At 35.4% G+C, this 15258-nt stretch overlaps 1 protein-coding gene across 6 annotated transcripts in view; it reads right to left on the reverse strand.

Annotated features, from left to right (window-relative positions):
* Positions 1-15258, reverse strand: part of DMXL1 (Dmx like 1) — a 148710-nt gene that overhangs the window by 92016 nt on the left and 41436 nt on the right. For all 6 annotated transcript variants that reach the window (XR_013961148.1, XR_013961149.1, XM_080679390.1 and 3 more), the window contains exons 8-13: positions 13441-13630; positions 12043-12211; positions 8892-9104; positions 6260-6513; positions 5473-6151; positions 5261-5382 (exon numbers count right to left, since the gene is read on the reverse strand). Coding sequence is in view for 4 of the 6 variants with exons in the window: in XM_080679390.1 (XP_080535516.1) it covers positions 5261-5382; positions 5473-6151; positions 6260-6513; positions 8892-9104; positions 12043-12211; positions 13441-13630 (1627 nt within the window). In the remaining 2 variants the exon portion in view is untranslated. The remainder of the gene's footprint in view (positions 1-5260; positions 5383-5472; positions 6152-6259; positions 6514-8891; positions 9105-12042; positions 12212-13440; positions 13631-15258) is intronic.

Genomic DNA, 15258 nt, shown 5'->3' on the forward strand with positions numbered 1-15258 from the left:
GATTTATCAGCAGCATTTGATCCTGGTGATCACTCCCTCCTCCTTGAAGTAATTTTCTCCAATTGCCTCCCATTATACACCTCACTCATACCATCCCACTATTAATAATTGATTGCTCCAGGGTTTAATCCTTCTATAACTCTAATTTCCAACTCTATTCTCTCCCTTAGAGACTTTATTCAGCTCCACAACTTTAAATTTAGATTCTAGCAACTACTATTTCATCTCTTCAGACCAGCCTCTCATCTAAATTCCAGAGACTAGCCTACTGGATCTCTTAGATGTCAAACAGGCATCTCAAAATTAGCATGTCCAAAGCCATTGCAGGCTTGATCCCCAGTAGGGTCATGCACGAGTCACCTGATCAATGATTCTCATCATTGATGTTTCTCTCTCTCTCCCTCTTCCTCTCTGAAATCAATAAAAATATATATATATTTTTTTAAATCTGCTACTTATACATTTTTCACAACTCAACTTGAGGCAATTCTATTTTTACTAATGCTTAGCCACAAAGGTTGGGAGTCATTCTCTTTTTCTCACACAAATGCCATATCCGTTCCAACCCTAGCTATTTGATGTTCAAAACACATCCAGATTGGACCAATTCTTATCGTATTTATAACTATCACTTGCAACCATTCTAAGGCTGTTTGACTCTCTCCTGGATTACCTTCTTGAATAGGTCTGATTTCACTTTTGCGTCCCTTGTCTAATCTATGTAGCAATCACAATGATCCTTTAAAAAACCAAGATCAACCCTGGCCCGTGTTCTTAGTGGTTAGAGTGTCGGCCAGTGCACACGGAAAAGTCATGGGTTCAATTCCTTGTCAAGGGCATGTACCTGGGTTGCAGGTTCGATCCCCAGCCCTGGTTAGAGCTCATGAGGGAGGCAACCAACTGATGTGTCTCTCTCACATTGACGCTTCTTTCTCTCCCCCCATCCTCCCTCACTTCCATTCCCTCTAAAATGCAATGGAGGGTGGACAGGAGATAGAATATCCTCAGGTGAGAATTTAAAGTAACAGAAAACCTGAGATCAAATCTCACTCTGGCATTTTCTTCAATGGGTTTTATATTATTCAGAGAAAAAGCCAAACTTATCACAATCACCAATGAAGCCTCAAATGGTATGGCCAGGCTAACTTTCTGACTCATCCTTGACTACTCTCCTGCCACCTCATTTACTCTGGTCTGCTCCAGCCACAGTGAAATCCTTGTTGCTCCTTTAAATACCAAATACTAGGTGTACCGGTTAATAATGCAGATTTTTTTCAATAGATGGAGTTACACATATGTTGATATATATGCGATTTGATATGTATGCTATTTTGCTGTATTGACAACAAGCTTCAAAACTTCATATGTCAAATTTGCTGAAGGTGTTAACATCACAGATATTTTTACACTTCAAAATGTTGAATTTCGTGCCCAAAAAAGAGCATTTGCAGGAAGTTTTAATTCATTACTTTATTTTGAAGAATATAAAGTGCTGCTGAATACTTTGGGGAGCTTATGGTGAACATGCTCCATCTCAAGATACTTGTGAACGCTGGTTTAAACGCTTTAAAAGTGATGATTTTGATGTGAAAGACAAAGAACATCCAGGTCAACTGAAAAAGTTTGAAGACCAACAATTACAAGCATTATTGGATGCGATGTGTGTCAAACTCAAAAACAACTTGCAGAAAGATTAAATGTTGCTCAGCAAACAATTTCCGATTGTTTACAAGCATGGGAAAAATTTTAAAGGAAGGAAAATGGGTGCCACATCAACTGAACAAAAGACAAATGGAAAACCGAAAAGTCATCAGTAAAATGTTGCTTCAATGGCACAAAAGTCTTTTTCGCATTGACTTGTGACTGGCGATGAAAAGTGGATTTATTTTGAGAATCCCAAATGCACAAAATCATGGGTTGATCCAGGTCAACCATCAACATCGACTGCAAGGCCAAATCGCTTCAGAAAAAAGACAATGTTCTTCGTCTGGTGGGATCGGGAAGGTGTAGTGTATTATGAGCTTCTAAAACCAGGTGAAACCGTTAATACCTATCGCTACTGACAACAAATAATCAATTTGAACCACGCTTTGATTGTGAAACGACCAGAATGTTCCAGAAGACACGGCAAAGTAATTTTGCTTCATGATGATGCACCATCACACACTTTAAAATCAGTTAAAGACGTGTTAAAAGATCTTGCCTGGAAAGTATTAACCCACCCGCTGTATTCACCAGGCCTTGCTCCTTCAGATTACCACTTGTTCTGATCAATGGTACATGCACTTTCTGAGCAGCACTTCAAAACATACGAAGAAGTGGAAAATTGGGTCTCTGAATGGTTTGCCTCAAAACAAGAAAAGTTCTATTGGGACGGTATCCACAAATTACCTGAAAGATGGGGAAATGTGTAGCCAGCAATGGACATTACTTTTGAGTAAAGCACTTTTGATGTTTCTCTTGAAATTATCGTGTTTTCTTTCATTACAAAATATCCAGCATTATTAACTGGTACACCTAGTACTCCAAAAATTTAAATAATTCCATAAAAGACCCCAAATAGCAACAGCAATCTTGAGAAAGACAATGAAGTTGAAGGAATTACATTACTTGATATCAAACTCTACTACGAGGCCACAGTAATCAAAACAGCATGGTACTGTCATAAAAACAGACATATAGATCAGTGGAACAGAAATAAACCTACCCCTTTAGGTCAATTAATATTTGACAAAGGAGGCAAATACATACAATGGAATAAAGATAGTCTACTCAATAAATGGTATGGGGAATGTTGAACAGATACATACAAAAATATTAAACTATCTTAGCTGGTGTAGCTCAGTGGATTGAGCATAGTTCCATGGACCAAGAGATCCCAGGTTTGATTCCAGATCAGGGCACATGCCCAAGTTGTGGGCTAAATCCCCAGTAGGGAGTGTGCAGGAGGCAGCCCATCAATAATTCCTTCTCATTATTAATGTTTGTATTTCTCTCTCTCTCTCTCTTCTTCTCTAAAATCAATAAAAATATACTTTAAAAAATTAAACTAGACCACCATAGATAAGAATAAACTCAAAATGGATTAAAGACTTAAATGTTAGACTCAAAACCATAAAATCCTAGAAGAAAACATAGGTAATAAAATCTCGGACATTTCTCCTAGCAATATTTTTCCTAATATAACTCCTAAGGCAAGGGAAACAAAAGAAAAAATAAACAAATAGGACTACATCAAACTAGAAAGTTTTGCACAGCAAAGAAAACCATCAATAAAATGAACAGAAAAACCACTGAATGGGAGAACATATTTGTCAATGACACATCTGATAAGGGGTAAATGTCCAAAATTTATAAAGAATTTATACAACTCAATACCAAAAAAAAACAAAAAATCCAATTAAAAAATAGGCAGAGGACCTAAATAGATACTCTCCAAAGAGGACATACATTAATGAAAAGATGGTCAAGGAGGTCACTAATCATTAGAGAAATGCAAATTAAAACCACAATGAGGAATCACCTCACACCTGTCAGAATGGCTATCATCAATAGATCAACAAACAAGTGCTGGCTAAAATGAGGAGAAAGGGGAACCCTGCTGCACTGTTGGTGGATATGCAGATTGGTGCACCACTGTGGAAAGTATAGTTACCTCAAAAATTTAAAACTGGAACTGCCTTATGACTCAGGAATTCTACCCTGGGAATTTATCTGAAAAAATCCAAAGCACTAATTCAAAAGCATATATGCACCCTTATGTTCACTACAGTGTTATTTTCAATAGCCAAGAATTTGGAAGCAGCCCAAGTGTCCTTCAGTACATGAGTGGATAAAAAGAGCTGTGCTACATCTACACAATATAATACTACTTGAAAGTAAAAAAGAAGGAAATTTTACCCTTTGTGACAGCATGGATGGACCTGGAGAGCTTTATGCTATGTAAATAAGCCAGTTGGAGAAAGACAAGTACCCTATGATTTCACTTATATGGGTGATCTAATGAACAAAATGAACTAATAAGCAAAACAGAGACAAACTCTAGATAGAGAATAGGCTGACAGCTGTCTGGGGGTTGGGGGGAGTTGTGGGTGGGGTATGAGAGGTGTGGAGGGATTGAGCAAAACAGGAAAAGGGAAAGAGAAAGAATTCACAGACACTGACAAAAGCGTGGTGATTGCCGAGGGGCAGGGAGTGGAAGAAGGAGAAGGGTACAGGGGAGATAAATGGTGATGGACAGAAATTTGACCTGGGGTGGCGAATACACAATACAGTGTACAGATGATGTGTTGTAGAATCGTGCACCTGAAACGTGTATTATTTATAAATTCAATAAAAAGGAAATATAAAACAATTCCTGAAAAATATAAGGCCCTCAATAAATATGTGTTTCTACTATAATGCTATATATGTGGCTTTAAAAAACTTCTGTTCTGCAAAACCATGCATTAAAAATAAAAATAACTTAGGAATAAAACAGGATTGGAGGAGACCACTGATACCTATGCAATTCTGTAACCAGGGCATTAACAAAAACATTAATTGGTAGTTGAGGAAACAGCTTGAATCTCCTAAATAGGAATCTCAGTAAAGCTGAAGATTACCTCAGGGACTATTTTTTTTTAATATATTTTTATTGATTTCAGAGAGGAAGGGAGAGGGAGAAATAGAAACATTAATGATGACAGAGAATCATTGATCAGCTGCCTCCTGTACGCCCCCTACTGGGGATCAAGCCCGCAACCCAAGTATGTGCCCTTGACCAGAATCAAACCTGGGACTTTTCAGTCCATAGGCCAACACTCTATCCACTGAGCCAAACCAGCTAGGGCTCAGGGAATATTTTAAAATCTCAAAACCAAAAACATGAAAATACTGGCTTGCTGGAGGTGCTGAAATAATGCAGATGATGGGTTGCTATTAGTTGGGCAGAGGAAGAAGTGCTGCCTATCATAGGCAAAAGCTTTGCAAAGGTGCTGAAAGGACTCCATCCTGTATTGCAACCAACCTGAAAGCTATTTTCTTTGTTGGTTGAAATTAAAATTCCACTCGTTATTCCAGCTCACCTTGCCTAGAAAATAACTGCATATGAACCAACATAACTTCCACAATATACTAACATAACTTCCATTAGTGTCCATTTATCTCTGAGCAAAAAGTATTGCAGAAACACATATTGTATAACACTAGGCTTTACATATCCAATAAGTATAAATTAAGTATCTAAAAAAATGTTTAGTTTTAAAAGCCCTTTACTTACAGAAATTTCAGGATTGGAAAGCTCACAGAGAAGTTTCTTGGCATCAACAACTACTTCATATAATCTCAGGTACTGTCCATCACTTGCTACGAAGCAAGCACTAGGAGAGTTGCAGTATGCACCTGCAAAGTATTTATAAACATTTAAAATTTAATCCTTAAGCAATAATGTCAGAAAATCTAAATATATTAAATAAAAATCAGAATGCTCACCTAGACAGTAACTGGGTATAAGAGTGGGCAGCCATGCCACATTGGAAAATGCAGAAACATGAAGAGAATTAATCCGGGCAAGCTCAGAAACACCTCCAGAAAAAGACAATGGCCCAACTGGATCAACCCTCCAAAGAATTAGCTCACTATAAACTGCATTGGGATCCTGAAATGCCACATCACCGGTGCTTTTATCCTGTTGTGCCAAATCTTCAGTATTTACAGCATCATAAGGTTGTTTTTGGTTATCAACATCTGGTGTCCTTAATGCATTATGGTGTGATGTTGTCAACAATAATGGTAATACTGAATGGCAAGCTAAATCATTAAGATGAAAGCGATGACCACAATATCTAGATTTGTGTGAAATACTGAGAACTGTAGAAAAAGCAGATTCCTCAGCAAAACTGACTAGCCACTGATTCAAAGAGCCATCAGCATGCTTTGAAATCATCATAACATTAGGGGTAAAAATACTTAATTTTAAACTATTAGTTGATTTATTGTAACCAGAAGAGATAAGCATTGATGTGGAACGTGTGAGACTAGAAGGCTTTTGTTTCCCTTGTTGAAGAGCCAAGTCAACATTCTTGGTACAGGCGTACATCACTATGCTTTTACAGAGAGAGTTCGCATCACCTGTGGGAAAAGCTACAGGAATTCTGGAAACAAAGGACACCTAGAATTAAGAAAGTGATCATTAGAATGCATGGAATTATATAAAGAGGTATTACAAAACTGTACCTACATTTAACAAGTAACTTTCCAGAGATCTTAAAAATAGTACCTGTACTTGGCGAAACATACCAGGCTGGTATTCATCCAGCCAATCCACATGCCAAACCAGCAAAGAGCCATCCATAGGATGAATACTGAATAGCATATCTGCATTTTTACTCCACTCAGACAGAAGTACTTCAATCTGATGATCAATGGCAGCTGATGGTAATGGTACAAAACTTGAGTTTGGTACCATTTTGTCACTACTCAATTCCTTTTTTTCATGATTTATTTTCAGATCATCAACACCATCATCCATTTCTATAAGCAAAAGAATTCATGAACCAAGTAAATACAATCAAGCTATTACTATAAATTAAAAGATATCTTTTTAAAAATATATTTCTTTGTTGATTTCAGATAGGAAGGGAGAGGAAGAGATAGAAATATCAATAATGAGAGAATCATTGATTGGCTGCCTCCTGCACGCCCCCTACTGAGGATCAAGCCTGCAACCCGGGCATGTGCCCTTGGCCAAAATCGAACCTGGGACCCTTCAGTCTGCAGGCTGACACTCTATCCACTGAGCCAAACTGGCTAGGGCTAAAAGATATCTTTAAAAATGCATTCAAGATGAAAAACATAATAGTTTTCATAAACAAGAAATGGGCTCCCCTTTAAAAATCACTGGATTATTGGGAGAAGGGCTATTATTGGACTAGAAAATAGGTAAACTGGTTTCTAAACCCAGATATACCACAATTAACTACTCAGAAGTGAGACACACCAATTCTCTGGATTTTAGTTTTGCTCATGGTAAAATGAGGGAGTTGGAACTGGGGCTATAATTCTGGGCTAAATTTTTTAAATACAGTATTAGAATGGAATTTGCACCTTTTCATAATATCGTATTTATCAAAACCTGAGTCTGCTATACTAGCTATCCTCTAGGTCAGCGGTCGCCAACCTTTCGGACCTCATGGACCACCAGTGGTCCACAGACCACCGGTTGGTGACCGCTGCTCTAGGAGCATGCACTTAAAACTGGCATGACATTTTAAAGAAACTATTTTAAAGGAATACATTTATAGTACCCAATTTCCAGATTTTCTTCAACACATAGGTAATTAAAAATAAACTGGTATACCAACTTAATCCAGGTAAATATGTATATTCTGACCTCTATTTCAAATACCTCGGACTCTATTTCCATTTAAGAGATTCTCAAATATTAGACTGTTGGCCAGATTTTAAAAATTGGTCAAGACATACAAATCATTAAGAAAAAGAAAAATAATTCAATAGAAAATCAGGAAAAGGGCATAAAGAGCAAAATAATTCTGTTCAATTTGCTTCAAGAAAATGCCAAGTAAAACAATATACTATTTTCCCCATATTGACTGGCAAAAGTAATATAATTAAAAGATCCAGTGGTAGCAAGGATGTGAAAAAAGATATACGGAGATACTTAGAGGGAGTATAAACTGGTAAAACATTTCTGGAGATCAATTTGGCAGAAGATGCTATGCTGTACACCAGAAACTAATACCCCCCCCCCAAAAAAAATTAAAAAGTTAAATTTAAAAAAATTGACAGACATTATTGAAATTTAAAATGTTTACACTCGAGCAATTCCACATATAGGAATCTACGTTACAGAAAATTCACACAAAGATGAAAAGATGTGTCACTGTATCATTACCAGTATAGTGAAAAACTACTCAAATCAATTTAAATGTCTATCAGTTGAGGAAATGCTAAAGTTTTCTCTTGACATGGCATACTCAGAAAATGTTTTTAAAAAGTGAGATGGAAAAGTTCCCATACTGAATTTAAAAAGCAGGTTGCAAAACACTAATTTTGTTTAAAAATGAACTTCCGTAGTACTTTTTAAAAAACTCCCTATGTAAATATGTAGGAAGATAGAAAAGAATAAACGTAGAAAGACACTCACTATACAATATGTAAATTTTATACCTATCTATACCATTTTATTTTTTTTCCCTAATGAGCATGTACAATCTTATAATTAAAACAAAACTTTTTAAAAACAAAAACATTTATGAACCACAAACTGTAGTAGATAGCTAGCTGGTCACCACAAATTCGGCTTTTTAGTCCTTAACACAGGATGGCTACATGGACCCCATGACTAGTGCTTTCCACTGAAATGAGAAAGTGATATGTGCCAATTCTGAGTCAAAGTTGAGAAACAGCTTTACCTTTTCCTCTCCCTCTCTTCCCCCCTGACTAGGCTAAATGCAGAAGAGTTTAAGGCCCTAGTGTAATGCTTCCCAAACTTTAATATATTTACAAATAATCACTTGGGGATTTCATTAAAACTATGGATTCTTGTTTAATAGCTCTAGTAGAATCTGAGATTGTGCATTTCTAACAAGCTCCCAGGTAATGTCCATGCTGCTAGTCCACAGATAGTCCCGGGATTAAGTGGCAAGGCCCTAAGAGTTGATCGATGCCTAAGTATGGAGAATCCTGAGTCCCTATATCACCATGTAGAAGAAAGCTACGTGGAAAAGGAACATTTACACTAAATTATTAAATGAGCTAGTCCAAATTTATATTATATCATTGCAATTCTGAAGTTTTTTTCTGACAGTAGCTAGTGTTTCTTAATATAAAAATCTTTACTATTTTGAACAAAACTTTACATTTTCTATCCTTCTTAATTAAAGCTTTACCTTCATCAGATTTTACATCTGCTTGATTAGAGTCTTCCACACTGGCCTCAGAAGATGGTTGTTCAAAACTTTTTCTAAGTTGCTGTAAAAAGACTTCCATGGACAAAGTAAAATGTAACTCTTTATTGTTTAGCCAGTGTACCACAAAAGGTCCACTCTTCTCTTCATTTTCACTTAGACTTAGAGATGTAATAGAAGGAAGAAGTGGAATATCTGTAAAGAACAACAAAAGCAACAAAATTAAAATTTCTATCATTCTAGCATACAAACATCCAGGGCTCCTATTTTTATTGACTGCTACATTTATTTTTAGACCTACGCAATACATTTTATTTAACCTATAAATAAGACTCCCAACATAATGTTTACCACAATTATTATTAACTAGAGGTCCATTGCATGATATTCATGCAAGAATAGGCCTTCCTTCCCCTGGCTTCCCTCCCGGCTGCCTGGGAGACTGCAAGTCCTCACTCCCTGCCGCAGCACGACTCCTGTAGTTCCCTCGCCACCCCCCCCCTCCCCCTCATAGCAGGGATCCTGCCCCTCCCAGACACTCCACGGCCTGCTTATGCAAATTAACCCACCATCTTTATCTGGTTAATTTGCATACTCACTCCTGATTTGCTGTGGACATAGCGGAGATATGGTCAATTTACATGTTTGTCTATTATTAGGTAAGATGATAACAGACAAATGGTAAATTTAATATACCTATTATAAAGGAGGTAAAATTATGTATTCTAGGTCATATAGCATACTTTATTTTTATATGCATAATTTTCTTTAGTTCTAAAAATAATCTCATCAAGAAATGTCTATAATTTTTAGACATCTTAATAAGAATGTCTTCATTTATACACACACTTTGATAAGAAACATTTTACCTGATCTACCATGCAAATGCCATCATCATCATGGCAAAGGAACTAGTAAGTTATCTGAATAGCAACAACTTTCTTTCTTACTTAATAGACAGATATATTAACATTTTAATGGCCCACCCATCTAGTTCTAAGATAGACACTACTTATTTATTAGCATCAACATTGAAGTTGGAAAGTGAAATTGACATTCCCTTATGTTCAAAAAAGGCTTTCAAGACAAACTAATTCAGCTAAAAAAATAATTGTTCCTTGGTATTATTTTTTATTTCATTGCTAAAGTAAGCACATTGAAGTACAAATTCAACCTAAGTTATGACAAATCATGATCCCTAATTAATAAAGAAAAATTTGTCTATCATATTAAATCACATCTAAATCTTGCTCAAGCTGGTAAACAGTAAAGGATGAAATGGATTCAGGGAATGTAAACTGATTCTATGCTTCATGAGAGCAAGGATCAGACCTGTTTTGTTTCGCCAGTTCCTACCACTATCTTCAATTCCTATACTGACTGGTACAGACTGAACAGTCAATAAAAGCCTAGGAGGACTGAATTACCAATTCCATTGTTCTTAGGTGGATACGCACTAATGCCAGGGATTAAGAAAATGCCCCAAGAATACTAATGGGTGGGATTTTCTGATTTTTGACTTATAATCAAATCAAAAGAAACCAGCAATGTCTCTAATAGACTGAATGCCTGGTTGTTAAAGTACACAAGGAGGGACTAATACTGTATTTTAGCGGAAGCATTCTAGGAAAAAAAAAAAAAAAAAACCTCACATTTTTTTTGTCTCCTGACCTTACTTAAAGAATTTGATTAAAGTCATTTTTATGAGAAATCTTCATGGAAAGGATATAAGTACTAGAATGAAGATAACATGCTCTTAGGGGCTCATCTCCTGTTTCTATTTCTATTGATGGGCAAATAAGTGAAGCCAAATCTGAAAGTGGGGCTTTAAATAAGAAATAAAGCATACAGAAAGGTAATTCCAATAGATTCAATTTCAGGAAAGGAATTTCCCATAGGGTCTATTCCACCTGCTAATAATATTATTTTGCTTTGATTTGTTCTATATGTAGGGATTTTCCTTTGGTACAATCTAAGAAAGGTTTTAGAACTTTCCTTACGGGAAGGTAGTCATCAAGGAGATGCTATGTGGGAACTAAGGTTTTCCTTTTCTGTAATTTCTTAGCCTTTTCATTAAAGTGAGAATTTAAGCTTTCTTCCAGTATATTTTCAAAATATTATCTTTTGCTCAGCAGACACTCAAAATGATTCTACTGACCTTAAAATTGCCTCAATGATAAAGGTAATGATATTTTCCAAGCCTATATAATTTTTAAATAAAAATAATTCAGTACTCTCCCCTTAACATTTTCTTGGTTCATGGATTCTTTTAGGGCTGGTATCTCTACATGTTAACTTCTCTAATCAGAGCACTTCTCACTTTTATTCAAGTAACTAATGGACCATATTTACTGCTATGTTTCTTTGAAGAATATAATTCAGCAAATCCAGTGTGCTATATGAAAACAGATGATGCTAAATTTATGCTTATCCCAAAATATATAAAAACTTATCATTAGTGGTTATCTTCTAGGAAGAAAAAATAGGTTGGATAAAGGTGAAAAAGGCTTTTACTTTTCACTTTCTGTAGATGGTATTAATCATATGCAAATATTATTTTTAATATTTCCCAGTAGTATTCTAAGGTTCTACTTTAAATGCCCCAGCTGTGATCAGTTGGTTTCTAAACTTGCATTTACTAAAATGATAAGCACTTAAATTCTTCAAATTTATAGACAGATCCAGATATTCTAATCTTCAATCCAACAGTACATATTTGATTATAGAAATAAGTTTCTTAATTCTTCCATTTATACCTTCTACATATTTCTGCTCTATTTCTGAACAGGTTTCAAAGATCAAGTATTAAACACATTGGTTTTATTTTAACAACTATAAATAATTATAAAATACCACTCTATGATGTTTACTTCTGTATTAAGTATTAACTCAAATCTCAAATTTGAATAAACTACTGAAGAATTTCAATGGCTTATCAAGATCTTAAATGGCAAGCCAAATCATAGCCTTCAAGAGAAAAAAAAATTAACAAAAATCTCATTTTGTATAACCAGTGAGTTAGCTAAGAAAGTCACCTCCAATATTTTACCTAATTATAACTAAAAGTATAACTTAATTGTTATCAAAATCAATATACTCGATTCCAAAAACATTTTGAAAAGTGCTTTATTACCCGTGGCAGGGTTGATGCTGGCTGCAATATGAAAGTGGCAAAGTGCATTGGCATGCAGTGGAGTGTTCCTGTGGACGTGATGAGGATCCTGCTGATGTGGCAGGTATCCAGTATGTGCTACAAGTGCAAGGGATCTCCTTCGACCTCTACGAAAATGTCTCAGATTTACCTGTGTGAATAAACAAAGCAAAACTAATGCCTATATTGACATAGGATATATGTATAGGTTACATAATGACTGTTAGACATTACAGATATTCTATTTCAGATGAGTTTATATGTACATTTGTACATAAATATTTTTCAGTAGATCTGAACAGCTAATTTGAAACCTGAAGAAGCTTGGAGCTTAAACTGCCTGACTCTTAACTATTACATAATACATTGCAATTTTTACTTGGTTTATTTTCTGGTAAGTATTTTCCTGAACTTAAAAGTTTACAATAATGTGTCTGTAGACAATGATGTTTCTATGTACACTGTTTCCTTTGTATCCACAGCTTACTCCCTATGACCAGAAAGCATTGGGTAATATCACCATAATAAATTAGGGTTTTATTTCATAATTTACATAGCATTTTCAGAGATTATCTCATTTTACCCATAAGGCAGACATTGAAAATATTTTTATTCTCATCTTTCAGATGATAAAATAGTTTATATAGAACCCAAGGTCTAAAAGTAGACAAGAATCTTCGGATTTTTAGTTGTTGAGTCTCCATGCATTATATATTTCATAATATTCTGAGCCATTCGAATACTATACTAATTTGAAAAATAGTTGTTCCATAATCATACAAAGCATTCAAAGATAAATCATTTTTAGATCACTTCCTGTTTTCAATATTAAGAAAATAATAAAAAGAATCTGTAATACTAGTCAGTGTTCAATTAGTACAAACATTAAAAATTGACTTTTACTTTCTACACCACTTAGTAAAATAAATACTCCAAGTTCTGAGGGGTTCTAAAGATAACAACTGTAGAACAGAATCTGACAAACTCCTCTAATCATTGCTGTAATTAAGACAGGACAAAACACCCCAAGCTCTAAAGAAGTTATAAATAAAACATTCTTATAATCCCACCTTTGCTTTCTCAGATTTTAATTTACTTTGTTATTTTAGCTAAGACAAGTGCAAGCATCCTTTTGTTATCATCAGTTAACCTAAGATTAACTTCATAATTAATAAGTAATTTTTTGCTCTAGATAAAAATCCTTAAGAACACTTTTTAAACTAAATAAAACTAAAAACTTTTGAGATATTCTTAAGACATATGTATTTTTTATAACTATCCACGTGACTTTGAATATTAATTAGGATAAATGTTACAAAAAAGGCAATGTACAAAAAGTTTTAAAACTTGTAGGAAATAACATCTAACAAAAACACTCACATCTAAAGTGTTTTGAACTCGTTCTTTACTGGAAGCATTTCTCTCAAACTTATTTGTTAAATTAAGTGGTTCAGTCCAATGCTTGCTGTCACCTCCATAAAGTAAACAGTCATTTGGTAAAAATGTCTCTACCCAAAGACGACACACATTATCTTTGCAGCAAGTCAACAGTACATTGCATACAGAAGCCCTAAGGAATAAAAACATATTAGAGGCAAAAATATAAATTTTACATAGTATCACATTCTACAATATTTCTATAATGCAAAGAACTAAGGTACTGATGAAGAAAATATCAATATACGTTTATACAATGTATTTCATCAAAACCACTACAATTGAGTGGGTTTATGGTTTCACCGCATCATATGCTTGCGAACCTATTTCTTTTCTGCCTAGAATTAGGTAGTTCTTGTTTCAGTCATCTAAGATTTTTCTTACTGCTGAAGAATAAAGACTGAGATCATGCCACAATCCCTCGGTTAATATTAAAAAAAAAAAAAAAAAACACACAAAACACCCACATCTATTAAAATTTTATGGTTTATTCAGTGGATGGTTATTTGAATTATTTCATAATGCTTCACTTTTACTTCCTGTACAGGCACATGTACACTGGTCCCTAACAGGCTACATTAACTAGTATTCTCTCCTTGCCAAACACATATGCCAAATTAGTGAATAGAAAGAATAGAAAATTCATGATATAGTAAGTACAGCCAACTACTTCCTTAGTCATTCGTGATTTTCAGTGAATTGACTATCTTGCCACCCCACAAAATAAAATCAAAACCAACTTCACATATATTAATAAGATCCATAAGCATTAAGAGTTCAAGGTTGAAATTCTATTCACAAAGACTACCTCCTATCAGGACACTCAGCAAATTTAGAAAAAAAGAAGGCACAATATCCTGTAGTATTATAGTTTTATTAAAATACATATTTAAATATATTTGATTATAAAACGAGCAATCAGTAGAAGGCTTCTACCAAGTAATTCAGTAAGTCAAATTTTAAAAAAGGAAATAAAAATAGTCTGTAGCAGTCACTTTGTTAAACCTGGTTAAAAAAAAGAATAGCAAAGGGGAAGAACAGAGAGGACAGCATGTTTTATTCTGACTGCTCTTTCCTTCAGTTTTCCTCCTCTATTCTCTCAACAATCGCCTTCCTCCCCCTTTCTTCCCTGGGCTTCTCTCCCTCAATTCTCAGCCTCTCCTCCTCTCCAGGCTACCCTCTCTTCCTCCTGTCCCTTCACTTCTCTCCACTTCTTAGAGCCCTTCATTCTTTCCTTTCCAAGCCCTGTTTGTTTCTCCTTTCTCTATCCTCATGCCTCTCCCTCCTCCATTTTTTCTCCATCCTTTTTCTCTAGTCCACTTTGCCCTTTTCCTACCCCCCCTCTTCCCTCTTGGTTTTCTCTAGTACATTCACACACACAGGCAGTGGCAATGAAACTAAAAGTAAGAAAATAGAAACAGAAGAAAATACATCAAAAGGAAATGTATAGAAAATTCAAGGTTCATAGTGCCCATTAGTAAAGGGCAGAATGAAAAGGCCTGCATGGAAGAACAGAAGGTAGAAGACTAAAGGGCTGAATAGACAACAATCATCTACACTAATAAAAGAGAAACATGCAAATTGACTATATCTCTGCTACGCCCACAAGCCACGCCCACAGCCAATCAGGAGCGAGTATGCAAATTAACCCAATCAAAATGGCTGGGAAGGAGGCCACGGAGTGAGCAGGAGGGTTAGGTTTCCCCTGCAATGGAGGAAGCCAAGCTTCCCGCCCGCCCTGTCTGGCCCTGGCCTCCACTC

This window comes from Plecotus auritus, assembly GCF_963455305.1.
Source record: "Plecotus auritus genome assembly, chromosome: 7".
In the NCBI taxonomy this organism is placed as follows: Eukaryota; Metazoa; Chordata; class Mammalia; order Chiroptera; family Vespertilionidae; genus Plecotus; species Plecotus auritus.